The following is a 27,398-nucleotide window of genomic DNA, read 5'->3' on the forward strand; positions in this document are numbered from 1 at the left end:
CCCATCTGATTAAGATCCTGTTGTAATCTGAGGTATCCTTCTTCGCTGTCCACTACACCTCCAATTTTGTTGTCATCAGCAAGCTTACTAACTATACCTCTTATGCTCACATAAATGATGATAAGTAGTGGACCCAGCACCGATCCTTCTGACACTTCACTGGTCATATGCCTCCAGTCTGAAAAACAACCCTCCACTACTACCCTCTGTCTTCTACCTTTGAGCCAGTTCTGTATCCAAATGGTGAGTTCTTCATGTATTCCATGAGATCTAACCTTGCTAATCAGTCTCCCATGGGGAAGCTTGTCGAAGTCAATGTAGATCACATCTACCGCTCTGCCCTATCAATCCTCTTCGTTACTTCTCCAAAAAAAACTCAATCAAGTTTGTGAGACATGATTTCCCATGCACAAAGCTATGTACACTATCCCTAATCAGTCCTTGCCTTTCTAAATACATGTACAGCCTGTCCCTCAGGATTCCCTCCAACAATTTGCCCACCACTGACATCAGGCTCACTGGTCTATAGTTCCCTGGCTTGTCCTTACCACCTTTCTTAAACAGTGGCACCATGTTAGCCAGCCTCCAGTCTTCTGGCACCTCCCCTGTGACTATCGATTATACAAATATCTCAGTAAGAGGCCCAACAATCACTTCCCTAGCTTCCCGCAGAGTTCTAGGGTACACCTGATCAGGTCCTCGGGATTTATCCACTTTTATGCACTCCCAGTCTATGTTTGGAAAGTTAAAATCCCTTACCATAACCACCCTATTGTTCTTACAAATTACTGAGATCTCCTTACAAATTTGGTTCTCAATTTCCCTCTGACTATTAGGGGGTCTATAATTCAATCCCAATAAGGTGATCATCCCTTTCTTATTTCTCAGTTCCACCCAAATAACTTCCTTGGATGTATTTCCGGGAATATCCTTCCTCAGTACAGCTGCACTGCCATCCCTTATCAAAAATGCCACTCCCCCTCCTCTTTTGCCTCCTTTTCTGTCCTTCCTGTAGTATTTGTATCCTGGAACATGAAGCTGCCAGTCCCGCCCATCCCTGAGCCATGTTTCTGTAACTGGTGGAATGGCAGAGATTATGATGAGGTCCTCATCATGAAATTCATCTCTGTGTCTTTTATTTTTCCGATTTATGTTTTTCAATTAATAGGTTTACATTTAAAACTTATCTTAACTGGACAATGCAAGCAGTTAGATCATTGAAATGTATCTCAGTCGTATTTTCACTGCTGTATTTTTGTTTAATAAATGATAAATAGCTTCATGTCAAAATGTTTTTAGTATAAATTATTATCGTCCTCAATAATATGCACAGCTTTTAACCATTGAAAAGGGCCAAATACTTTCATTTAGGCCATCAGAAAGGATTGTACATAAAATGTTCTTTCTTTCTTCAGGAAAGAAGCAATAATTTCTGAAATAGAAATAAAATAGTGCAGACACTGGAAATCTCAAACAATCACAGAAAATGCTGGTGAAACTAAACAAGTCTGGCAGGAACTGTGGAGAGAGAGGGAGAGAGAGGGGCAGTTAACATTTTGAGCTCAGTATGACCCTTTCAGAAATTTGAAAAGAAGTCATATTAGACTTGAAACATCAGCTCTATTTCTCCCTCCACAGATGCTACCTGGCCTGCTGAGAGTTGCAATCAATTTTATAATGCTTCAAATATGTTCAGTGCTGTACTGCATGATAGTGAAGAAAATTAACATATAAACCCAGCAGAATGAAATTGATGCTGGTTCATAGCAATGCATTTCTCCATGAGTTTTAAGAAGTTCTTTCTCTCTCTCTCTCTCTCCTGCACTGTCCTCACCATGTGCTTCCTTTGTCTGTTTTTCTCCCTTTTAAAAGGGATGTTGTTTTGACTTTTTTCTTTCCAATGTTCCAAAACAATGCAATGGCTTATAAAACAATAATTGCTGCCCCTGGAATTCGAAGAAATCACCTCCAACACCTAAAATACCTCAAAAAAGGAACATCTGTTAGAGCCAGAAATTTTTTCTGTCCCACTAGAGGGCATAGATTTAGGGTGAGAGGAGAAAGATACAAAAGAGACGTAAGGGGCAACTTTTTCACACAGAGGTTGGTATGTGTATAGAATGAGCTGCCAGAGGAAGTAGTGAAGGCTGGTACAATTGCAACATTTAAAAGGCATTAGGATGGGTATATGAATAGGAAGGGTTTAAAGGGATACGGGGTAGATGCTTGCAAATGGGATTTAGATTAATTTAGAATATCTGGTCAGCATGGAAAAGTTGGACCAAAGGGTCTGTTTCCATGCTGTACATCTCTATGACTCTATAAGTTCTTGCTAATTTAATTTTATTCTCTCTTTTATTCCTCTGATTCAATTTCATTTAACTCATTTATCACCCATAGTTTTCTGTTTCTCTGTTTTTCCTATGTATACGTTCCTTTCTCATATATTACTTACTTGTCATAGCTCCACATAGGATTCAGAGTATGATTGCCAATTGTATCAAACTTGGCTTAAAGGCAGGTGACAGAGGGTGATGGTGAAAAGTTGTTTTTTTGGACTGGAGGCTTGTGGCCATTGGTGTTCCCAAGGAACAGTGCTGTGTCCACTTTTGGGTTGTCACTTTTATAAATGATTTAGATGAGAACATAGAAGATTTGATTAGTAAGTTTATGGATGACACCAAAATTGGTAGTACAATGGACAGTGGAGAAAGTTTTCTAAGATTACAAGGAGAACTTGATCACTTGGGTTAGTGGGCTAAAGACTGGCAGATGGAGGTTAATTTGGATAAATGTGAGAAATTGTATTTTGGTAAAACAAACAAGGGCAGGACTAATATAATTAAAAGTAAGACCTTGTATAGTGTTGTAGAACAGAGATATCTAAGGGTTGAGGTACATATTCTTTGAAGTTTGCATCACATATAGATAAGATGGTTAAGAAGGTGTTTAGCATGTTTGGCTTCATTGCTCAGACCCAGGGAGGCATGGTGGCTCAGTGGTTTGCACTGCTGCGTCACAGCACCAGGGACTCAGGTTTGATTTCAGCCTTGGGCAACTGTCTGTGTGGAGTTGGCACATTCTTCCCGTGTCTGCATGGGTTTCCTCTGGGTGCTCCGGTTTCCTCCGTAGTGTTAAGTACATTAGTCAGAGGGAAATGGGTCTGGGTAGGTTACTCTTTGGAGGGTTGGTGTTGACTTATTGGGCCAAAGGGTCAGTTTCCACACAGTAGGTAGTCTAATCTAATCTTTGAGTATAGGAGTTGGGATGTTATGTTGAGGTTGTACAAGACATTGGTGAGGCCTCTTCTGGAATAGTCTGGCCGCCCTGTTATAGGAAGGATATTATTGATTTGGAGAGGGCTCAGAAAAGATTTACCAGGATGTTGCTGGGAATGGACAGTTTGTGTCATAAGGAGATGCTGCATATGCTGGAACCTTTTTCACTGGAGCGCAGGAGGTTGAAGGGTGACCTATTGAGGTTTACAAAATCGTGAAGGGTACAGATATGGTGACTGGCAGGTGTTTTTCTCCTATGGTGGGGAATTTCAAGACTAGAAGGTGTATTTTCAAGGTGAGACCAAAAGGATTTAGTAAAAAGAGGTAACTTTTGTTTACACAGTGTGGTTCATGTGTGGAATGAGCTTCCAGAGGAAGTGGTAGGCGTAGGTACATTTGCAACATTTAAAAGACATTTAGCTAAGTACATGAATAAGAAATGTATGGAGGATATGGGCCAAACGCAGGCAGGTTAGACTGGTTTAGTTTGAACTGATGGTTGATATGGACTAGTTGGACAGAAGGGTCTGTTTCCATGCTGTATGACTCTATTCTCTACCGACTGTATTTACTTTTTCATTGTAGTTAATCTACGTTATTTTCCTGTTCAATTAATTGCCTCTAAGACTCATATACTATGAGTCTGTTCCCCACGGTGATTGCAACATTGCATAGATTTATTTCTTTCTACTTAAAAATGTGACTACCATGTATTTTGCGTAGAGTCTGGATAGTATTCTGTTTATCAGTTCAAAACTGTATGAAGGCTAATGGAATAAATACCAAGACAGCATTTGCATTAACTTCACTAAAGCATTATATTTTAATCTTGTTTTTAGTATAGTAGTTACTTTGAACTATTACATAGATACTGTGATATGCAGACTATTTATTTTAGACCCAACAACACGTGAAATAAGATAAATATTTGTGTAAATGGCTGGAAGGTGAATATGCCTGTCAGTTTTCAGGGTTCAGTTCATTGCATTAGGTGGATTTCAGACTTCTAAATGCCCACCCATAATTCTTCTTCATTCTTCATAGATTGGAAACATTACCATAAATGGACAAGAATTTGGGGAATCTATCTATGAGCCAGGTTCGACATTTACTGCAGCACATTTTGATGGTATTTTAGGTTTAGGATATCCGTCTTTAGCTGAAGGTGATGCCATTCCCGTGTTTGACAGAATGATAAACCAGAGACTGTTGGATAAACCCATGTTTTCCATCCTAATAAACAGGTTTGTTTTACATCTCTATTATATTAAATCAAATGGTGTTTATAACGCAATTATCTACACCTTAAAGAAAATAAGCAAAAATGTGTATGGCTATTCTTAATGCTTTCTGTAAATGACAAGTGGAATATGTATTTGCACGTGCTCACTGCAAGCACACACATTGTCTGATAATGAAGACATTTAACAGCAGGCAATACGAAATGCACTTCTGCATTGTGATGTTGAACATGCAGAAAAACATCCAAAAGAGGAATCAATATAATTTGATAAGAATGACCTTGATCTGGTCTTACAGACCCCATGATCTTAGGCAGCTCTGCAAGGGAACAAATTCTGTTAAATTAAATAATGACATTTTTCTCTTGAGAAACTTGTAGGGATATAATGCTGTTTTTTGGCAACCACACTATTCCCCCAGTCCTAGGCCACCTCTTCTTCAAACAGAAACCTTAAATTTCTACAGAAGCAAGTTTCCACAAATCAATCCTATCTTTCCAGCCAGCAATGGTAATATCACAAATGGAGCACATAAATGCCAACTACACTCTTAATTTTAATTTAAACTAAATAATTGTGTGTTGAGGCAGATTTATAAAAAGGGTCACAAAATAATACAAGCACATGTTTCTGAAACAAATATGCAATTTAAATGTGCATTCTTGTTAATATAAAAATTCTGCAGTTTTTGATTTTAACATGAAGCCTTTTTTTATTTCTACACTAAGCATGTTTTTGTATTCCTAGAGAAATAGACAGTGAAAATGGTGGTGAATTGATCCTTGGAGGCATTGACCATTCACGTTACACAGGCCGAATTAATTGGGTCCCTGTCTCACAACAGGCTTACTGGGAAATTGAAGTGCAAGAGTGAGTGTGAAAATATTACTATAAAGCATCTGTAAACTCCGTGAAATGTACTACTACAGTGAGCAGTATGCAATTATTGACTTGTTGATACATATTGATGTATGAAACATGTAGAGGGGGCAGTTGGCTCAGTTGGTTGTTTTGTAAGGTAAAGTGCTATGAACAGTATAGGTTCAATTCTCAAACCTGGCTGAATTCATCATGAAGATCCCACCTTCTCAACCATGCCCCTTTCCAGAGGTACGGTCGCCCTCAGATTAAATTTAGTATCAATAACACCTCTGTCTCTCTTGCTCCCTATTGAGATACCAATTCTCTGTGGCTACAGTGACTATCTCTGGGGTTATCATCATATGAAACCAATCAGAAATATTATTGTTAAGGAAGGCTGGTTAACCTTTATAATCAGTTAAGTTATGCAAGTTTAAGATTATTTTTTGACGATACTGCTGCTTTAACAAGGCTGTGTTGTCCTTAGTTTTTTTGCAAAAGTGTTGAAATGTCTGACTTGATTTACTTGAAGAAGTTTCTAAGTTGAAAAGAACACTTATACAATGAAAGGGGAGTGGCCAGTTCTCCCAGTTGAATTTTTCTCTGGTTTGGTTTGTTTTGTTTTGGGTTTAGCAGTCTGACTGATCAGAGCAAGCAGTCAGTCGGTTTTGAGGCTGCTGGTAAAATGAAACAGCTACATGGAAGAAGGTGTTCATGCTGAATCTCTCTGCCATCTCTCTCTCTCTCTCTGACATCTCTTCTGTCAGAGCCTGTGTTTGATTATACCTTTTTTTGCCAAGGGTGTTTATGGGGATTGTTGTAAATATTTGGAACAGCATCATTAAGTTGGGATAGTCTGTTGGGTTTTTGGATAGATTGAGTTCTTCTATATTCTGTTCTCTTTTGTTAGTGTTTCATTCAGTAGTCTTGAAAATAAATTATGTTTTGTTTAAAACTAAGTGGTTGGGCCAGCTGCATCACTCCTGGAATATCCACTTTACGCCTGCTTAAAACAACCAGCAAAATTATAGTCTGGGCTACTTTCTTGAAATGTTTGAGGGGTCTAGCCTGGTCCATAACAATTTATATAATTGTAATCAGGATCCAACAGTAAATCCTAGTTAAATCAATCAGTCCTGCTTCTAGTATATCCTTTTCAATGGCAAATAGAGTGGCTGTTCTGATATTATTCAGCATAAGGGTATTGTATTATAATGCTTATGTTATAAGAGGTCTGGACTAATGAGACAGAGACATGAAATCAAACAGCAGCTGGGGAATAGCATCAGAAATGGCAATCATGAAACTGCTGGAGTTTCATGAAAGCTCATCTGGTTCACTAATGTTTTTAAGGAGGGAAATCTCCCTGGTGTGACTTATGTGTGAGTCCATAGCCACAACAAGATGAGTAACTCTTAACTGCTTAAATGTTCAAACAGGTCCATAGCACCACTTTCCCAAGGGCAATTAGAAATTGGCATTGAACAATGGCCTTGCCATGCAGTGATGCTGGCAGCCTGTGAATTAATTTTTAAAAATCAGAATTACCAGAGATGGAGATTTATTTTTGATAACCAGTACTTCAGAAAATTTGAAGGGAGGGAGTATGAGGTAAAATATGAGTTAAGATTTTTTTTACACAGAAGCATGGGTATGCCTACTGCAACAGTGAGTTACATTTACATCAGGAAAAATTTCCTGAGAATGAATGCAATTGCAAACTCCTTCAATTCTATCCATCTTAAATGAAGAATGGATGATACAAATGTAGACATGTCTGGCGATATAGCTAAAATTATTGAAATCAAATGTTTAATTTATTCTTTCATCTCTTTATATTTGACCCAACAAATGCAATAATTTTGATCTGGACAATTTCCTCCCCATAAGTAAACCCTTACCACCAGGCTCTGCGCATAGCTTTGAGTTGTTTGATCAGAATGGCCTAGATTTTGTCAGGATGCATTTTCTATACACGGGAATTGTTTTGAGTTTGGGAAACACAGAAGAGTGGATTTAAAGAATGCCTTACAGTTTGGAGTTCTGAATCACAATTTCTGTGGGATGTGGTTATGATTGCCCTGTTTGAGGTGGTGGTGACATATCCCCATTGCAGGGAGGGGGTGATGGTCCAATTGTGATCAAAAGGGAGATCTGGTGATTTGGATGGAAGAAGAGATAGATTGTAGGGTAGGGGTTTACTGGCTGGCTTGTTGGGCCTCGTGAAAACAATTCTATTCCACCTGGGCCCACAAGAAATGTTGTAAAGGCAATTACGTTATTTTGCCTACTGGATTTCCTGAGGCTTGGGAAACATGGCTGACACAATTTTAAAAGTAGACAGACTGTTAAAATGAAGGCAGAAAGCCTCATTATAATATTTGCAAAATTGGTCTCATGCTCCTTGCTCTCCCCTCATTAAAACCTGAAGTGATAATTTTGGCATGGGTTTCTATTTCTGATTTTGTGAATTTTAACTGACATGGTGCCAAGTTGCCCATTACTGGGAGTTAAAATTCAGCTCTATGATTCATTAAAGTATCAATTTGTTATCTGAAATCAAAGTCTGTATCTGAATTACCAGTACGTTGATCAAATATAGGTCTACATATATTGTGCCTATGGTTCAGGGATTACTTACATTTTGCAATGCTTTCTATCCAGAATAAAATATAATGGCATTATCATCTGTCAGAATGGGTGCCCTGCAATAGTTGACACTGGAACTTCTTTGATAGCCGGTCCTCCGAGCTCAATAAGAACTATGTTTTCTCAATATGAAGAATTTCAGCTTGGCCGGGGAGAGGTATGTATTTTAACTTGATGTTTGTTGAATTGATTATATCTGTTTCATTTTATAAGAAATAGAAATGTGTAGTGTTTCATGCTGAATTCTAATTGTTCAGGCAAATCAACACATAACTTAAGTGACATTTGAAACATAAGAGAATGGATTTTCCAAGCAGTGGCATTTACATTCAGATTGCCACACTTCTGCTAATTTCTTTCATTAAGAAAGAGCTCCACATTTCAGAAAGGAGATTCTGGTTACAGCTCCCGCAGAAATGGGGAATGTACTTTAAATCTAACAGGCCATTCAAGCCACAACTCCTTTTTCATGGCATTAATTGCTATGCTCTGTGATTAAATGTCCAGCAGCGCTGGCAGCCATTTTAAAAGCTCCTGTGAAAGAGTAAGTATATAATGTAAGTACAAGGTTAGGGAGCCAGGTGGTAAGGGCATCATGTGGGCAGAATGGCAACTAACAGGTAAGTAGGGTGCCAGATGGATAAGGTGCCTGGGTACAAGCTGGGAAGAATACCAGGTAAGTGATGTGTTTAGGGTATGTCAGAATAGACAGAGTATCATGTTTTGTGAAGAGAGGAGGTATGAAATTCTAGTAAGGTGGAGGGAATATTGTGCGTGGTGGTGGGGTAAGTTGTCAGATCCAGGGATTGAGGAAGTCTGTTGGGCCCTGGTTGTGGGGGGTGCTATTGGGGTTAGAGGGTGTAAAAAGGATAGCTTTCAGCTACACTGCAGAACTAACTACCTGAGCATCAGAAAATCTGGATCCTGATATTCTACAAATAGATAGCTATCATATTTTTGAAGTACAACTTGAATATTTATCTGCACATTGTTAACTTTTGCCATTAAAACATTTTGGAGATTTAAAATTAGGTTGTGACAGTAGTTACAAAATCATTTCTTGTTTCTGGGATTATGGTTCATGGGGTTCTCAATGGAATCACTGTGGCACCGCCACAATTTGAGTGACTTTTTTTAATAATAGAATTAACTATCCATCATTTTTCAAAGTTTAGCCAGATTCAGTAGTTATCAAACCAACTGATATTGTACTTCTGTATAAAATACTTAAGATATATCAGACTACTTATGGCAATGGCAAATATTAACAAAAAGAAGCAGGAGCAAATTACTACTGGAATTTGTACTGAAAACAGAAAGTGCTGGAGGTCACAGCAGGTCAGACACCTTCCATGAATGATCTTTTGTTTTAATTAACAAAGTGAAATTGGCTTTTCTTCTGAATCTGTGAAAGAGTAGAGTGCAGTTTGTGAAACAGAGACATACAAATGGAAAACACTTAGAGTCATAGAGATGTACAGCATGGAAACAGACCCTTCGGTCCAACCCGTCCATGCCGACTAGATATCCCAACTCAATCTAGTCCCACCTGCCAGCACCCGGCCCATATCCCCCCAAACCCTTCCTATTCATATTCCCATCCAAATACCTCTTAAATGTTGCAATTGTACCAGCCTCCACCACATCCTCTGGCAACTTATTCCATACACGTACCACCCTCTGTATGAAAACGTTGCCCCTTAGGTCTCTTTTATATCTTTCCCCTCTCATCCTAAACCTATGCCCTCTAGTTCTGGACTCCCCAACCCCAGGGAAAAGACTTTGCCTATTTATCCTATCCATGCCCCTCATAATTTTGTAAACCTCTATAAGGTCACCCCTCAGCCTCTGACACTCAAGGGAAAACAGCCCCAGCCTGTTCAGCCTCTGCCTGTAGCTCAGATCCTCCAACCCTGGCAACATCCTTGTAAATCTTTTCAAAACCATTTCAAGTTTCACAACATCTTTCTGAAAGGAAGGAGACCAGAATTGCATGCAATATTCCAACAGTGGCCTAACCAATGTCCTGTACAGCCGCAACATGACCTCCCAACTCCTGTACTCAATACTCTGACCAATAAAGGAAAGCATAACTTAGCTGAGTTAATTTATTTCTGCAGTTATAATCTGTCAATTGATTTTTAAGTTTTTTGTTTTAATTTAATGCAACTCTTGATCATAGTCCTCTGCATTGTTTCTGATTAGACAACTGCATAAAAAGTCAAACTATTTCAGTCAACTGAAGTTCCTGCTATGTCAGTGGATTGCATTAAAAATTTCATAATGCTTGCTCACATTTGACCAGATAATTTATGATGTTAAAAAAATGCAAAGAAAGGCATGTTTAAAGACCAGCTAGTTCATTCAACTTGCCTTATTAAGGCATGATGTAATTTCTTCCCCTCCCTCCCTTCCCATCCACCCACATATAAGGCACACACTCTCCTGGGAGAAAGTGAGAGATAAAGAAATCATGAGACAGTTTAAATAAATCTCTGGAAAAAACTTCTTGTATACACCTCCTGATGGTAATCAATTTAGCTATGGAAGGCTATGCTGGCTGAGTATCAGTGATCCACCTTCATTCTTATAGGTAGATAAGTTTACTTCTCATAAGAACCTGCTTAGTGATAGCAACAAATTGTCCATTATTGTTCAGGGCAATAACTTAATTCAGACTTCTATGGTAAAAAAAAAGTTTTCTCTCATCTAACTTACTTGTACTTAAGACATATTTCTATTATCCTAATCTATCTAGCTTTTGGATTGTACTTATTCTTTTCATTGTTTTAAAGATCTCAATCGGGTCTTCATGAAGTTTATGCTTCTCTAAAGTAAAATTATCATTTCTCTTAAACACCCTTGTCCTCCCCAAGGAATGTTTTAGCAATCATTCTTGCTTATTTTTGTACTAAGCTTGCAGCACTGATTGTGGACCATCAATGTCATTTGGATTATAACCCGAGGTCCTTCTCCTATCAGAACATTTGAGCAAAAGCGAGCCTTAATCTGTAGAGTCATCTCTGTAGCTATTATATCTAAATTTGCTTGCCAAAATTATTTTCATTTAAAGTCCTATAAACATAACCATTGCATCCAGACATGTTCATCCCAGATTGTTGAGAATAACTTATCCCAGATACTAATGGCCAGGCCATCTGAAGTCCTCACTTTTTCCATGTCTAGTAGGAGCTCTTCTGTTCACAAGAGAGCACCTAATTCCATACCCAGCAAAATAATCTGCCAGTCAGAATCACAGGACTAATTCTCATTTAGTAATCTATCATGTAAAACTTTGTCAAAAGGCTTTTGAAAATCAGAATACATAATGTTGATCTGACTCCCAATATCTGCTGTTGTGATATGGGTAACCTCTCTTCCCCCCCCCCACCTTGCTAATTTAAGCCTACAACACAGAAATGATTTAGCCCATTTTGTAATCTATTAAAAATCGAGAGGCAAAGAACTATTTGAAAAGTCACTATTTAAAAGTAAAAACTAACAACTTTTTAAAAAAACTAACAGAGACTAATTAATTAACAATTATCTACAACTCCTTTGTCTCACCTATATTTTACCTCCCCTCTACAATACTAGTCTGATAAAACCCCCAATTAATATTTACCAGAAAATTCAAATTTCAAAACCAGCCAGCTGTCGAATCTTCTCTTTGTATCTTCCTCTGTCTTCTTTTCTTCTTCTTCGGGATTTCTGTTTCACAGGTCATTGATAGATAAAGGTATCTTTAAGAGAGCCATTCTACGGGAAGTCTGCAGATTTTGGTGGCTTGGCAGTTCTTCCCTCAACTGTTCAAGTTTTCCTGGTCTTATCCCCCAAAGTATCAGATTGTTTCATTGGTTTTTAATATTGTCAATATACTAAATTCAAACTTGATTGGAGGTTAGTATTTTGGGGTATAATTTAAACTGATTGGCCAAATTCAAATTTATTTTTGTCTTATAGCAACTCAGCTAGTGCTAGCTGCTGTTACATTATAAATTCTCCAGCAGTCTGAGTGCTTGCTAAGTCCTTCACTCTCTTAAAAGGTACGGTACACTTCTCTACCTTCATAATACTACCAACTTTGTAACTTGAACATAAAATCCAGTTATGTTGATGAAATATGACCTTTCTATCCAGTTGCTAAAATGACCTTCCCCAATAGTCCTTCTCTGTCCTGGTGATTGCCCAGTATATCTTTAATACTTCCTCCAACAACTTGGATATTACCAAAGTTATGTTCTTTTGAATAACTTGGGGTAACTACAAGCAAAGCTAGCAGCCTAATCTGTCTCATAATGTTTCAACAATTTTAGACAGGATTGTATTTGTATCCATTTTGTATTTAAATAAAACAATATATAAAAGGAGAAGCTCATTCCTAAGTAAAGTAATTTTAAAATGTTTCAAATGTATATTTTCACACATGTATATTTGTTTCTTAATTGTTAGCTTCAGGTAGAATGCAGAAAAATTCCCCAGCTGCCAAGCATGACTTTCACTATTAAAAATGTGGAATATACATTGGAAGCAGAAGACTATATTAAAAAGGTATCCCTTTCAACTGGATTATTTATTTTGATTAGAGAATATTACTATAACACGTTACTATAAATAAAAAGTGTGCAGTTTCTTGTGACAGTTAAAATATGTTGTTTTGTTCTTCTCAAGTTTCACGATCAACAGGAAGTGTGCCTTTATGGATTCCAGGCAATAAATATATACTCTTCTAAAGGACCTCTTTGGATTCTGGGAGATGTTTTCCTTGCAAAATTCTACACCATTTTTGACCGTGAACATAATAAAGTGGGATTTGCTAAATCTCGTCATGCAGTAAACAGTGGAGAGAGTGCAGAGGATTGAAATATCAGAAGTGAACTGTACCTATTTATTATCAGTAAAATTGTCTTTAATGGTTGAATGGTACAAAGCAATATTTCATAGCATTTTTCAAATGAAAAATTTGTATTCAGTTTTACCAAAATAAAAATAATCAATATGTAATCAATATAAACTCTCAGGCCTACAGAGACTACATTCCACAGCATAAATGCAAACGGAAAGGTGGAAGTATTTGCAACATCTTCCAGCAGAAATGGCAAACAGATGGTCTCCTCCTGAGATCCCAAACATCCAAGATGTCAGTCCAAACAATTTCATAAGGAACTGGATACTATAAAGACTACAAAGATTTGATAACATTCTGGCTTTAGTACTGAAGATTTGTGTTACGGAGCTAGCCAAGTTGTTGGGATACAGCCACAAATTGGAATCCATCCCACAATGTAGAAATTGCCCAGTTATGTCCAATCCACATGAAGGTAAGCCAAATCCAATCCAGCCATTTATGGACTCATTATTCCATGATTCTTATTTAATTGTTCAATTATTAGAGAGTAATGGAAGGTACAGTTGACAGTGCTATAAGGAGCAGTTATTTAGCACCAACTTGCCAAAGACCTTTAGTTTGGATTTAGCTAGTACCATCTGACCCTGGATTACATTACAGCCTTGCTCCAAACACAGAAAAATGAGCTAAATTCAAGAGGTGGGTTGAGAGTTATAGTTTATAATAAGAACATTCTCCATTGCTGAAGTCGTAACTCTCAACAGAAAAATGGATCAGATGGTCATGATTGTTAGAGGTCATCACTGGCAAGACAATATCTCAGGAGTCTCCTCGGATATTTATATTTTGTAACCTGTTCAGAAATGTTATTGGGCACCTCTGGAGTGGGTTGACTTTCAGGATCAGAGGTAGGACCTACATTACACCATAAGACCCTAGGATAGTTATTTCTAATCAACTTGTCCAGAGATTATACACATCTGGAATAGGTCTCACTTGAACAGAGGTAGAGACACTGCCGCTGTGCCAAAAGAACCCCCTTTCCCTAGGACAGATATTCCATTCATCTGTTCAGATGTTTATGACACACCTCTAGAGCAGGCAAGCTTGAACCCAGGTCTCCTGGCTCAGAGAAAGGTAGACTACCACACCCCACAAGAGCTCTATTTCTCCTAGGATAACTTTTTTAAAATTTCACCTATTTTCTAATCAATCTATTCAGAGATGCTATTACACACCTGTGGAACGGTAAGACTTGAACCCAGGTCTCCTGTCCCAGAAGTAGGAACTTTACCACTGCACCCCACAAGACCCAACCATTTTCAGCTGTTCATCAATTACCTACCCTGAGAACCCCCCCCACCACCACCTCCTCATTAAAAGGTCAGAAATGGAGATATTCACCAATGATTGAAGGTGTTCAGTGCAATTGGCAGCTCCTCAGATAATGATACCAGTTGTACCTCCATGCAGCAAGACTGGGCAACATTCAGGCTTGGGCTGATAAGTGATAAATAACGTTTTCATCATAAAAGTTCCAGGTAGTGACCATTTCCAACAGAAGAGAACCCAACCATCTCTGCTTGATATTTAATAGCATTACCATCGATATATCTCCTTCTTTGAATACCCTGTTCTTGAACAAAGCAAAGTATTGACCAGAAATTTAACTGAATCACATATAAATACTGTGGACACGAGAGAAGGTTAGAGGCTTGAAATTCTGTGGCTGGTAGCCCATCTTCTGCTACTCCAAATTCTGTCCACCATTTACCCAGCACAAGTTAGGAATGTAAACAATAATTTCCAGGTGCCTTAGAGATTGCAATACCAATAACCTCTTAATTGATTGAACCCCATTCCCCATTTTAAGTATTCAATCCTTCCAACACCAATGCAGAATGACTACATTGTGTGCCATTTAGAAGATGGAAATTGACAAGGCTTCTTTGACAACAAATTCTAAACTAGTTACTTTTACCTCTGTTAGAAGAGGGACAGCAGTTCTTTTGCAAGTTTCCCTTCAAGACACATATCATTCTGAACTATATTACCAGTGTTTCAATATTGCTGAGTCAAATTCCTGGAGTTATATTCATAACAGCACTATGGGTATACCTATACCACACGGACTGAAGTGGTTTAAGGAGGTGGGTCATCAGCTTCTAAGGATAGTTAAGTATGGATAGTTGGCAGCAATGATCATATCCCATTAACAAGTAAAATAAGAGAGCCATTATAACTTCCACCACCAGCTAATTTTTGATAATCAGGTGAATTGCCAACAGTACAGGATATTGTTTCCAAACCAGAAAGAATGAAAAAAATAAGGTAAATCAGAATAAAGTCATAACTTGAATAACCATATGTGGAGAAATCACTTAGGAGCAAGGAGTCAACACAACTATGGATATAGTGTAACCAGTAGCTGGATCAACTCCAGGCATATCAAAGAAGACAGATGACCATTGCCTAACAAGAGGTTCCAATTGACGCAAAGGATCAATTTGTGGGCTGGGGTGGAGGAGCAAGAAATGTGCCAATTATTTATGATACATCGCTATCAAAATATTATCATGTGTGTAATGAACCCAGCTGTTCTTAACAGTGGACAAATCAGATTTCAAAGTGAAAATGGGTTTGATAGATCAAACATTTTATTTTTTTAATTTGGTTACTACCATGGTGGTCAATTAATGAACATATTCACATGAGGCTGCTGGGTACGTTAAAAAAAAATAACTTTATCACACAAAAGCAAAAAAAAACTATATTTGCATTTAAGAAAATTTGGAAAGATTATATCTTAAACAGCCGAAAAGAAAAATTCAACTTTTTTTGCAATAATATTCTTTACAGATTCTTAACAACAGTATTACACCCATCTTAACTGTTCAATCTCTATTCAACTGAAGGGGTTGCAAGCATTTCATTTTGGATGGATGCTGTCAAACCTGCTAAATTTCTCTTGCATTCACTGTTTTGTTACTCTTTCACCTCTACTTTACAATCAAGTTCTGAAACAATAATAGTATTCTACAAATTTACATTGTACTTACATTCATACAGTGTATATAAGTATATCCAATTCCTTCTTTTAGATTAAGCATGAAAGCTAAAATAAAGTGCATTCTGACATTGACTAGGCATTTGATGTTTACAAAGGTAATGATTTGTCTTTTCTACTTGGAATAGCATAGTACAGGTAGAGTAGCCAATGTCAGAGCAAATAAAGGCTGGGGAGGAAAAGGGGATCAATCTCGTGTTCTGTGTGACTTGATGGGAAGAGACTAAGAAGGGTTAGGTATTGGGGAATAATGGCTTATGTATAAAGAAGGTCAAGCCAGGAACCACACATAAATACTGCGAGAACCTTGAGGCTAAAGAAAGATGTGAGGGGATGGAATTTAACAATCCTTTAAAGACATTTGTCTCAAAATCAAACCTGTTTAACCTCATCCTTACCAATCTGCCAGCTGACGCATCTGTTCATGGCAATATCAGTAAGAGTGACCACTGCACAGTCCTTGTGGAGACAAAGTCCCACCTTCATATTGAGAATAACCTCCATCATGGTTGTCTGGCACTCTCACCGTGCTAAATGGGACAGACTTCAAGCAGATCTAGAACCTCAAGGATCGGCATCCATGAGGTGCTGTGGGCCATCAACAGCAGGAGAATTATACTCCAATCAACCTGTAAACTCATGGCCTGGCAAATCCCCCACTCAACCATTACCATCAAGCCAATGGATCAACCCTGGTTCAATGGAGAGTGCAGGAGGGCATGTCAGAAGTAGCAGCAGGTAAACCTAAAAATGAGCCGTGAACATGATGAAGTTACCAAACATGACTACTTGCATGCTAAGAGCAAGTGATAGACAGAGCTAGATGATCCCACAATCAACGGATCAGGACTAAGCTCTGCAATCCTGGTGTTCCCATGTATCTGCTTCCCTTTTCCTTTTCGACAGTTCTGGGTTTGGAAGGTGCTGCATAAGTACTTCTGCTGTGCATCTTGCAGATCGCGTGCACTACTACTAGTGATCATCAAAGAAGGAAATGGAAGCTTGAGGATGTGGTGCCAATCAAGTGGGCTGCTTTGTCTTGAATAGTGTCAAGCATCTTGAGTGTTGTCAAAGTTGCATGCATCCAACCAAATGAGGAGTATTCCATCAAGTTCTTAGGAGTAAATATCAACAACAATCTGTTCTGGTCCATCAACATCGATGCTACATAAAGAAAGCACATCAACAATTACACTTCCACAGAAGGCTAAGGAAATTAGGCATGTCCACAATGGTTTTTATCAGTTTGTATAGATGCACCATAGAAAGCATCCTAACAAGATACATTGCAGCTTTGTATGGCAATTGCTCTGTCCAAGACCACAAAAAACTACAGAGAGTTGTGAATGCAGCGCAGTCCATCATGAAAACCGACCTTCCTTCCATTGACTCCAGCTATATCCCTGCTGTCTTGGAAAAGCAGCCAACATAATCAAAGACTCTGTCCATTGCAGTTATACTCTCCTTCCATCCTCTTCTGATGGGCAGAAGATAACAATGGTTTGAAAACAAATGCCAACAGACATTGTTATCAGACTTATGAACAGACCTCTTGATATTAGAGTTGATCTTTCTCTGCATCTTCTCTGTGGCTGTAACACTATATTCTGCATTGTGTTCTATTACCCTGTTTTACCATGTAAGGCACCATTTGTCTGCTTAGCACATAATACAATACGTTCCACTATATCTTGGTATGTGGCAGTAATAAATCAAATCAAAGTCTGGACGGCAATAAAGGCTAGTCAGCCAGCGATGTCCATGTCCATGAGAGAATGGAAAAAAAGACTTGGAGCAGAATATTACAGGGATCTGTATGACGTGAGCTATGGCGATTAATGTGGCACATACTGAAAGATACAGCGAGATACTCAATCTTGAGACAAGAATCTGTATATCAAACTCAATACAACCTGCATTTGGCCAGAAAACTGTAAGTTTCATCCCCAGGAGTAACACGAATTGGTTCCATCCATTGGAAACCTGAACTAAAAACAGAATGTACTGGAAATGCTTAGGAGGCCAGGGAAGAGAAATAGAATTAATACCAGGATTTGATCAGCATTGAGTACAAATGGAGGTGTGGGACCCATGTGAAAAGGGATTTGGTATCATCTGATTAAAAATGACACACTGGCTCTCTATAGGACCATTGAGAGAGATGTTTGAGGGATAACCCATTTAGTGACAACATTTGGCTTCGTGGGAACAGTTTCTGTCCACCCACTGGGATTCCCCATCATTCTACATTGCCCCCACTTCCTAGCCTGCTACTCAAGGCCAGTCAAATCTTGACTAATGGTTCATATTGGGTGTTGCCACCATTTTATATTTATTTCTCCCCTACATCAAAGACATCTCAGAAATGACTGCCAAACTACTTAGACCCCTTGGCATCATATAGCCCACAAACCCATTAACACACTAAAACAGCACCTAGTAACTTGAAAGACCCTATACAGACAACAAGCAAAACTAATGTTATTTACAAAACACCGTGCAAAGACTGTAACAGATACTACATTGCTCAAACAGGCAGAAAACTAGCCACCAGAATACATGAACATCAACTAGTCACAAAACATCAAGACCCTCTCTCATTAGTATCCTTCCATACCGATGAGGAAGGACACCACTTCGACTAGGACAACACATCTATTTTCAGACAAGTCAAACAGAGGCACGCATAAGAATTCCTAGAAGCATGGCATTCCAACCAGAACTCTATCAACAAACACATTGGGTTAGACCCCATCTACCACCCCCCTAAGAAAAAAAGGAAATGACATCACCACATGAAATGATGTCATCACAGGAAATGGCATCATCAAACCAAAGAAACCCAAACATATAAATAGAAAGCAGGAATTTTTAACAGTGCTTCGCCCAGAGACCCACTGAAGATGTTACCTAGGTGGGTGACAAAACGTCTGGAAATGAACCTTCCAGCTCAGCGAGCAAACCTACATCCAGAACCTCAACCTGAGCTACAAATCTTCTCAAAACTTACTAATTTCTCAATGTTTTAATGTTAAAATATTGTATAGTTCTGAAAAGAAGAAATTATAGATATGATTAATGTCTTCAATTTCTTTTATGTTGATGGCTGGTTTCTTCTTAGCCTATGTATTTATGTGTTTTTTTAAGATTCAGCTGACATCTGTATTTATGTTGTGATAAAAGGTAGATAATATGTATTATCATTTTTGTGAGTCAGATTTTAAAACAAAGATAGAGGAATTTTGTCAGTTCCGTGAAGGATTTTTTAAACAGGTCAAAAGTCAATTGGACAGTCTCCTAAGTGCATCTGTTTTAAGAAGTCTTATGTTTGCAGCTGCCTATGGATTTAATTGATATGATGTTTATACTGGTGCGTTTATGACAGATTGAGTTTTGTTTTGATATCAGATCAGAAGAGTTGACAATTCAGTTCAGAATAAAATTTTTCCTGACAGGGGTATCAAGTTTTCACAATTCAGATCAGGGGAACCAGTCACCTCTGCAGGTGTGTTTTCAAGTCTGTTGAACTTCTAAGCCAGGTGAGCTTGCATTGAAGTATTCAAGTTGTTAGACTGAGAAAGTTGCAATCCTTCAGAATTGGGGAAAGTTAATACATGCAGACTTAGAAATCAGAAAGTAATCGTAGAAATGTCTCTGCAGTTCATGAAAAAAGTAAAAGATTTAAGAGTTGAACTAGGAGTATAAAATCTCTGGATCTTAGTATGTGTAATGGATAGTGTTGAGGAACAGGTCAAAGCTTTGTTTTACTGTTTGCGTTAAGATCTTTCTCAGCAGCTTACTATATCTATATTCCTTTTTTTCCATAAGGGGATCAATTTAAGGAAGAAATACATAATAATTGACCCAAAGCCCTGCCACTAACAGTTATTATCAGAAATTATTGTTATCACCATATGCCATAAGACATAGGGGTGGAAGTAAGGCCATTCGGCCCATCGAGTCCACTCCACCATTCAATCATAGCTGATTGGCATTTCAATGCCACTTACCCGCATATCCACATATCCCTTAATTCCTTGCGAGATTAACAATTTATCAATTTGTGCCTTGAAGACATTTAATGTCCCAGCCTCCACTGCGCTCCGTGGCAATGAATTCCACAGGCCCACCACTCTCTGGCTGAAGAAATGTCTCCTCATTTCCATTTAAATTGACCCCCTCTAATTCTAAGACTGTGCTCACGGGTCCTTGTATCCCCACCTGACAGAAACAAATTTCCAGCGTCCACTCTTTGTAAGCCGTGCATTATCTTGTGAGTTTCTATTAGAATTCCCCTCAACCTTCTAAACTCTAATTAAGGCAATCCCAGGGTCCTCAGCCTTTCATGTATGTTAGGCTTACCATTCCGGGATCATCCGTGTGAATCTCCGCCGGATGAGCTCCAGTGCCAGTATGTCCTTCCTGAGGTGTGGGGCCCAAAACAGGACACAGTATTCTAAATGGGGCCTAACCAGAGCTTTATAAAGTTTCAGTAGCACATGGTGCTTTTACATTCCAACCCTCTTGAGATAAATGACAACATTACATTTGCTTTCTTAATCACAGATTCAACCTGCAAATCAACCTTGAGAGAATCCTGGATTAGCACTCCCAGATCCCTTTGTACTTTGGCTTTATGAATTTTCTCACTGTTGAGAAAATAGTCCAAGCCTGTATTCTTCTTTCCAAAGTGCAAGACCTTGTATTTTCTCACATTGAATTTCATCAGCCATTTCTTGGATCCTAAACTGTCTAAATCTTTCTGCAGCCTCCCACCTCCTCAGAACTACCTGCCTGTCCGCCTAACTTCATATCATCGGTGAACTTCACCAGAATGCCCCAGTCTCTTCATCCAGATCATTAATATATAAAGTGAACAGCTGCAGCACCAACACTGAACCCTGTGGGACACAACTTGTCACCAGCTGCCATTAGTGAGTAAACGTAGGGCGCATGGTACTGGGGGCAAAGTACTAGAGTGGATTGAAAATTGGTTGGCTGATAGGAAACAAAGGGTAGTGATAAACGGCTCCATTTCAGAATGGCAGGCAGTGACCAATGGGGTACCGCAGGGATCCGTGCTGGGACCGCAGCTTTTTACAATATATGTTAATGATATAGAAGATGGTATCAGCAATAACATTAGCAAATTTGCTGATGATACAAAGCTGGGTGGCAGGGTGAAATGTGATGAGGATGTTAGGAGATTACAGGGTGACCTGGACAAGTTAGGTGAGTGGGCAGATGCATGGCAGATGCAGTTTAATGTGGATAAATGTATGGTTATCCACTTTGGTGGCAAGAACAGGAAGGCAGATTACTACCACAATGGAATTAATTTAGGTAAAGGGGCAGTACAAAGAGATCTGGGTGTTCTTGTACACCAGTCAATGAAAGCAAGCATGCAGGTACAGCAGGTAGTGAAGAAGGCTAATAGCATGCTGGCCTTCATAACAAGAGGGATTGAGTATAGAAGCAAAGAGGTGCTTCTGCAGCTGCACAGGGCCCTGGTGAGACCACACCTGGAGTACTGTGTGCAGTTCTGGTCTCCAAATTTGAGGAAAGACATTCTGGCTATTGAGGGAGTGCAGCGTAGGTTCACGAGGTCAATTCCTGGAATGGCGGGATTACCTTACACTGAAAGACTGAAGCGACTGGGCTTGTATACCCTTGAGTTTAGAAGACTGAGAGGGGATCTGATTGAGACATATAAGATAATGACAGGATTGGACACTCTGGCAGCAGGAAACATGTTTCCGCTGATGGGTGAGTGCCAAACCAGAGGACACAGCTTAAAAATATGGGGTAGACCATTTAGGACAGAGATGAGGAGAAACTTCTTCACCCAGAGAGTGGTGGCCGTGTGGAATGCTCTGTCCCAGAGGGCAGTGGAGGCCCAGTCTCTGGATTCATTTAAGAAAGAGTTGGATAGAGCTCTCAAAGATAGTGGAATCAAGGGTTATGGAGATAAGGCAGGAAGCGGATACTGATTAGGAATGATCAGCCATGATCATACTGAATGGCGGTGCAGGCTCGAAGGGCTGAATGGCCTACTCCTGCACCTATTGTCTATTGTCTATTCTGAAAAAGAGCCTTTTATCCCAACTCTTTGCCTTCTGTCAGACAGCCAATCTTCAATCCATGTCAATAGCTCACATTGAACTCCATGGGCCCTCACCTTATTCAGCAGCCTCCCTGAGGCATCTTATCATAGGCCTTTTGGAAGTCTAGGTAGATAACTTCCACTGGGTTTCCCTGGTCTAACCTACTTGTTACCTCTTCAAAGAATTCTAACATGTTTGTCAGGCATGACCTCCTCTTAATAAATCCAAGCTGACTTGTTCTAATCCGACCTTGCAATTCCAAGAATTTAGAAATCTCATCCTTAACGATGGATTCTAGAATTTTACCAACAACTGAGGTTAGGCTAATCGGCCTATAGTTTTCCATCTTTAGTCTTAATCCTTTCTTGAACAAGAGGGTTACAACAGAGATTGTCCAATCATCTGGGACTTTCCCTGACTCCAGTGATTTTTGAAAGATTACAACCAACGCCTCTGCTATTTCTTCAGCTACCTCTCTCAGAACTGTAGGATGGAGCCCATTGAAGCCAGGAGATTTATCAATGTTTAGACCTTTTAGCTTTTCTCGCACTTTGTTTTGTAATGGCTACCATACTCAACTCTCTCCCTCGACTCTATTTAATTGTTGGGATATTACCCATGTCTTCCACTGTGAAGACTGACACAAAGTATCTGATTTCCAGTGCTCTTGGCCACTTTATAGGCTCTTTCTTTTTCAATGACACATTTCCTGTCTTCCTTTGTCAGCCATAAAGTTAAAAATCACACAACATCAGGTTATAGTCCAACAGGTTTAATTGGAAGCATATTAGCTTTCGGAGCGTCGCTCCTTCATCAGGTGATAGTGGAGGACTCAATCCTAAAACAGCCATGGCTGTCTAATCCCCCTCCAGATAATCATTCTTTTCTTTGGGATGATCCTCTGTACTGTGTCCTCAAATACATCCAGAAACTCCTGCCATTCGTGCTCTGTCTTCCCCACTAGGCTCTGTTTCTAGTCAATTGTTATCAGTTCCTCTCTCATGCCCTTGTATTTATTCATTTATTTTAAAAAGGTAAGAAAAAATACAAGAGTAAATAACATTGATATATTGAAACTGTAATGAAACAGAATTATATAAGTAGAGAGAAACATTGATCAGTAACAAATATGTTCTTTAATTGTATAAATCTTAGTAAATAATATTGTAAGTCATGTTTTAAACAGCATCTCAAGTGCAACCTGGATATTAGTTTATTTTTACATTCCAATGACAATCTCAATAGAGCTGTTAACACATTTAAAATAAACAGGGAGTCAGCCCTTTAGAAGAACACATATGGGAATTTAATTAAAATGAGCTTAGACTTTTATACACTGAACATATTCTTTGACCTTAACTCAACTAGGATATGGAATTGTTGCACTATTTTCATATACTGATCTATATTTATTTGCATATATTTTGAGGAGATGCTGGAGTGGATTTTCTTGACTCTCCCAATGGTTAATCTTAATAGTAGCCTTGAATTTCTTAAGCTTTTGTGGAGATAAGCATCAAAATTCCCTCAGAACTGCCCTCCACTAACAATACCACTCTCCACTTCATCTTTCTAAGGCCTGATTGACAGACTGGATGGTAAAGTACTTGTAGGTTACAGTCCTTGAGTTGCGAGTGAAACCTGAGTCCCAAGACCCTTTTCAATTCGAAATCTAATTACTGTATTGCTAAATTCCCCAAACTGGCTGAGTTATCATCAAGGTTGTACTTTGTTTGTAGTGCTACTTTAATCATTTGCAAGTGTAATCAATATTAGTTCGAAATAAACTAAATTGCACTCTGTCAGCATGCCCAAAATTTTAATATAGTGATTATAAACACATTCAATTTCACTCTACATTTTCCAGTCTAAATCTAATTACTGTATTTGCTAAAGTGAAAAAGTTTCTTAAAATTGCAAGATAAAAAATGTAGATATACAGTAGCTGATTGCAGCAGTGATTAAGCACTATTCTGTGTACTGGTGATGCACATAGAACATAGAACATAGAAAAGTACAGCGCAGTACAGGCCCTTTGGCCCTCAATGTTGTGCCGACCCAAGCCCACCTAACCTACACTAGCCCACTATCCTCCATATGCCTATCCAATGCCCGTTTAAATGCCCATAAAGAGGGAGAGTCCACCACTGCTACTGGCAGGGCATTCCATGAACTCACGACTCGCTGAGTAAAGAATCTACCCCTAACATCTGTCCTGTACCCACCTCCCCTTAATTTAAAGCTATGCCCCCCCGTAAAAGCTGACTCCATACGTGGAAAAAGGTTCTCATTGTCAACCCTATCTAAACCCCAAATCATCTTGTACACCTCTATCAAGTCACCCCAAACCTTCTTTTCTCCAATAAAAACAGCCCAAAGTGCCTCAGCCTTTCCTCATATGATCTTCCTACCATACCAAGCAACATCCTGGTAAACCTCCTCTGCACCTAGTGCCTTCACATCCTTCCTATAGTATGGTGACCAAAACTGCACACAATACTCCAGATGCGGCCACACCAGAGTCTTATACAACTGCAACATAACCTCAGGACTCCGGAACTCAATTCCTCTACCAAGAAAAGCCAGTACGCCATATGCCTTCTTCACAGCACTATTTACCTGGGTGGAAACTTTCAGAGGTCTGTGTACATGGACACCAAGATCCCTCTGCTCATCCACACTATCAAGTATCCGACCATTAGCCCAGTACTCCATCTTCTTGTTACTCTTACCAAAGTGAATCACTCCACACTTACCTACATTGAACTCCATTTGCCACCTTTCTGCCCAGCTCTGCAGCTTATCTATATCCCACTGTAACCTGCCACATCCTTCCTCACTGTCATCAACTCCACCTACTTTCGTATCATCCGCAAAGTTGCTCACCCAATCTTCTAGCCCCTTCTCCAGGTCATTTATAAAAATGACAAATAGCAATGGTCCCAAAACAGATCCTTGCGGAACACCGCTAGTAACTGCACTCCAAGATGAACCTTTACCATCAACTACTACCCTCTGTGTCCTTCCAGCCAGCCAATTCCTAATCCAAACCTCTAACGCACCCTCAATGCCATGCCTCCGTATATTTTGCAGTAGCCTACCATGGGGAACCTTATCAAATGCCTTACTAAAATCCATATACACCGCATCTACCACTTTACCCTTGTCCACCTCCTTAGTCACCTTCTCAAAGAATTCAATAAGGTTTGTGAGGCATGACCTGCACTTCACAAACCATGCTGACTATCCTTGATCACATTATTCCTATCCAGATGTTCATAAATCCTATCCCTTACAATTCTCTCTAAGACTTTGCCCACAACAGAAGTGAGACTCACCAGCCTATAGTTACTAGGGTTATCCCTACTCCCCTTCTTGAACAAGGGAACCACATTTGCTATCCTCCAGTCTTCTGGCATTATTCCTGTAGACAATGAGGACATAAAAATCAAGGCCAATGGCTCTGCAATCTCCTCCCTTGCTTCCCAGAGAATCCTAGGATAAATGCCATCAGGCCCAGGGGACTTATCTATTTTCACCCTTTCCAGAATTTCCAACACCTCTTCCCTGTATACCTCAAATCCATCCATTCTAATTAATTGTGACTCAATATTCACATTGGCAACAATGTCCTGTTCCTGAGTGAATACTGATGAAAGGTATTCATTCAGTGTCTCTCCAATCTCTTCAGCCTCCACGCACAGCTTCCCACTACTATCTTTGACTGGACCTATTCCTACCCTAGTCATTCTTTTATTCCTGACATACCTATAGAAAACCTTTGGGTTTTCCCTAATCCTACCAACCAAGGACTTTTCATGTCCCCTCCTTGCTGCTCTTAGCTCTCTCTTTAGATCTTTCCTGGCTACCTTATAACTCTCAATCGCCCCAATTGAACCTTCACACCTCATCTTTACATAGGCCGCCCTCTTCCCTTTAACAAGGGATTCCAATTCCTTATTAAACCACGGCTCCCTCACACGACCCTTTCCTCCCTGCCTGACAGGTACATACTTATCAAGGACACTCAATAGCTGCTCCTTGTACAAGCTCCACATATCGATTGTGCCCTTCCCTTGAAGCCTACTTTTCCAAGCCACGCATCCTAAGTCATGCCTCACCGCATCATAATTTCCCTGCCCCCAGCTATAACTCTTGCCCTGCAGTGCACACTTATCCCTCTCCATCACTAGAGTAAAAGTCACCAAATTGTGGTCACTGTCCCCAAAGTGCTCACCTACCTCCAATTCTAACACCTGGCCTGGTTCGTTACCCAGAACCAAATCCAGTATGGCCTCACCTCTTGTCTACATATTGTGTCAGGAAACCCTCCTGCACACATTGGACAAACACCGACCCATCTAACGTACTCGAGCTATAGCTTTCCCAGTCAATATCTGGAAAACTAAAGTCCCCCATAACAACCACCCTATTACTTTCACTCTTCTCCTGAATCATCCTCGCAATCCTTTCTTCTATGTCTCTAGGACTATTAGGAGGCCTGTAGAAAACTCCTAACAGGGTGACCTCACCTTTCCTATTTCTAATCTCAGCCCAAACTACCTCAGATGGCGAGTCTTCATCCATCGTCCTTTCCACCGTTGTAATACTATCCTTGACAAGCAATGCCACACCTCCCCCTCTTTTACCCCCACCTCTGACCCTACTAAAACATTTAAACCCTGGAACCTGCAATAGCCATTCCTGTCCCTGTTCTACCCATGTCTCCGTAATAGCCACAACATTGAAATCCCAGGTACCAACCCACGCTACAAATTCACCTACTTTATTTCGTATACATCTCGCATTGAAGTATACACACTTCAAGCCACCTTCCTCTTTTCAGGTACCCTCCTTCGAGATTGATGCCATGTTCCTAACCTCCCTACACTCCAGGTCCTGTACCCTAAACTACAGTCCAGGTTCCCATGCCCCTGCAGAGTCAGTTTAAACCCCCCAAAGAGCACCAGCAAACCTCCCCCCAAGGATACTGGTGCCCCTCAGGTTCAGGTGTAGACCATCCTGTTTATAGAGGTCCCACCTTCCTCAGAAAGAACCCCAGTTATCCCTCTCTCCTGCATCATCCCTGTAGCCACGCATTTAACTGTTCTCTCTCCCTATTCCTCGACTCTCTATCACGTGGCATGGGTAACATACCAGAGACAACAACTCTGTTTGCTCTGAGCTTCCAACCTAGCTCCCTGAAAGCCTGCCTAACATCCTCATCCCTCTTCCTACCTATGTCGCTGGTGCCAATGTGGACCATGACTTCGGGCTGCTCCCCCTTCCCCTTAAGGACCCAGAAAATACGATCAGAGACATCGCGTCCCCTTGCACCTGGGAGGCAAC

The 27,398-nt window shown here is 39.7% G+C and overlaps 1 protein-coding gene across 1 annotated transcript in view; it reads left to right on the forward strand.

The window, feature by feature from the left end:
• The window catches only part of LOC132825046 (cathepsin E-A-like), a 58,687-nt gene that overhangs the window by 11,796 nt on the left and 19,493 nt on the right, over nt 1-27,398 (forward strand). The window contains exons 5-9 of the mRNA XM_060840052.1: nt 4,323-4,522; nt 5,267-5,389; nt 8,045-8,186; nt 12,482-12,580; nt 12,701-12,878. Of these exons, the coding sequence (XP_060696035.1) occupies nt 4,323-4,522; nt 5,267-5,389; nt 8,045-8,186; nt 12,482-12,580; nt 12,701-12,878 (742 nt within the window). The remainder of the gene's footprint in view (nt 1-4,322; nt 4,523-5,266; nt 5,390-8,044; nt 8,187-12,481; nt 12,581-12,700; nt 12,879-27,398) is intronic.

Source organism: Hemiscyllium ocellatum, chromosome 19 (genome assembly GCF_020745735.1).
Source record: "Hemiscyllium ocellatum isolate sHemOce1 chromosome 19, sHemOce1.pat.X.cur, whole genome shotgun sequence".
NCBI classification, from domain to species: domain Eukaryota; kingdom Metazoa; phylum Chordata; class Chondrichthyes; order Orectolobiformes; family Hemiscylliidae; genus Hemiscyllium; species Hemiscyllium ocellatum.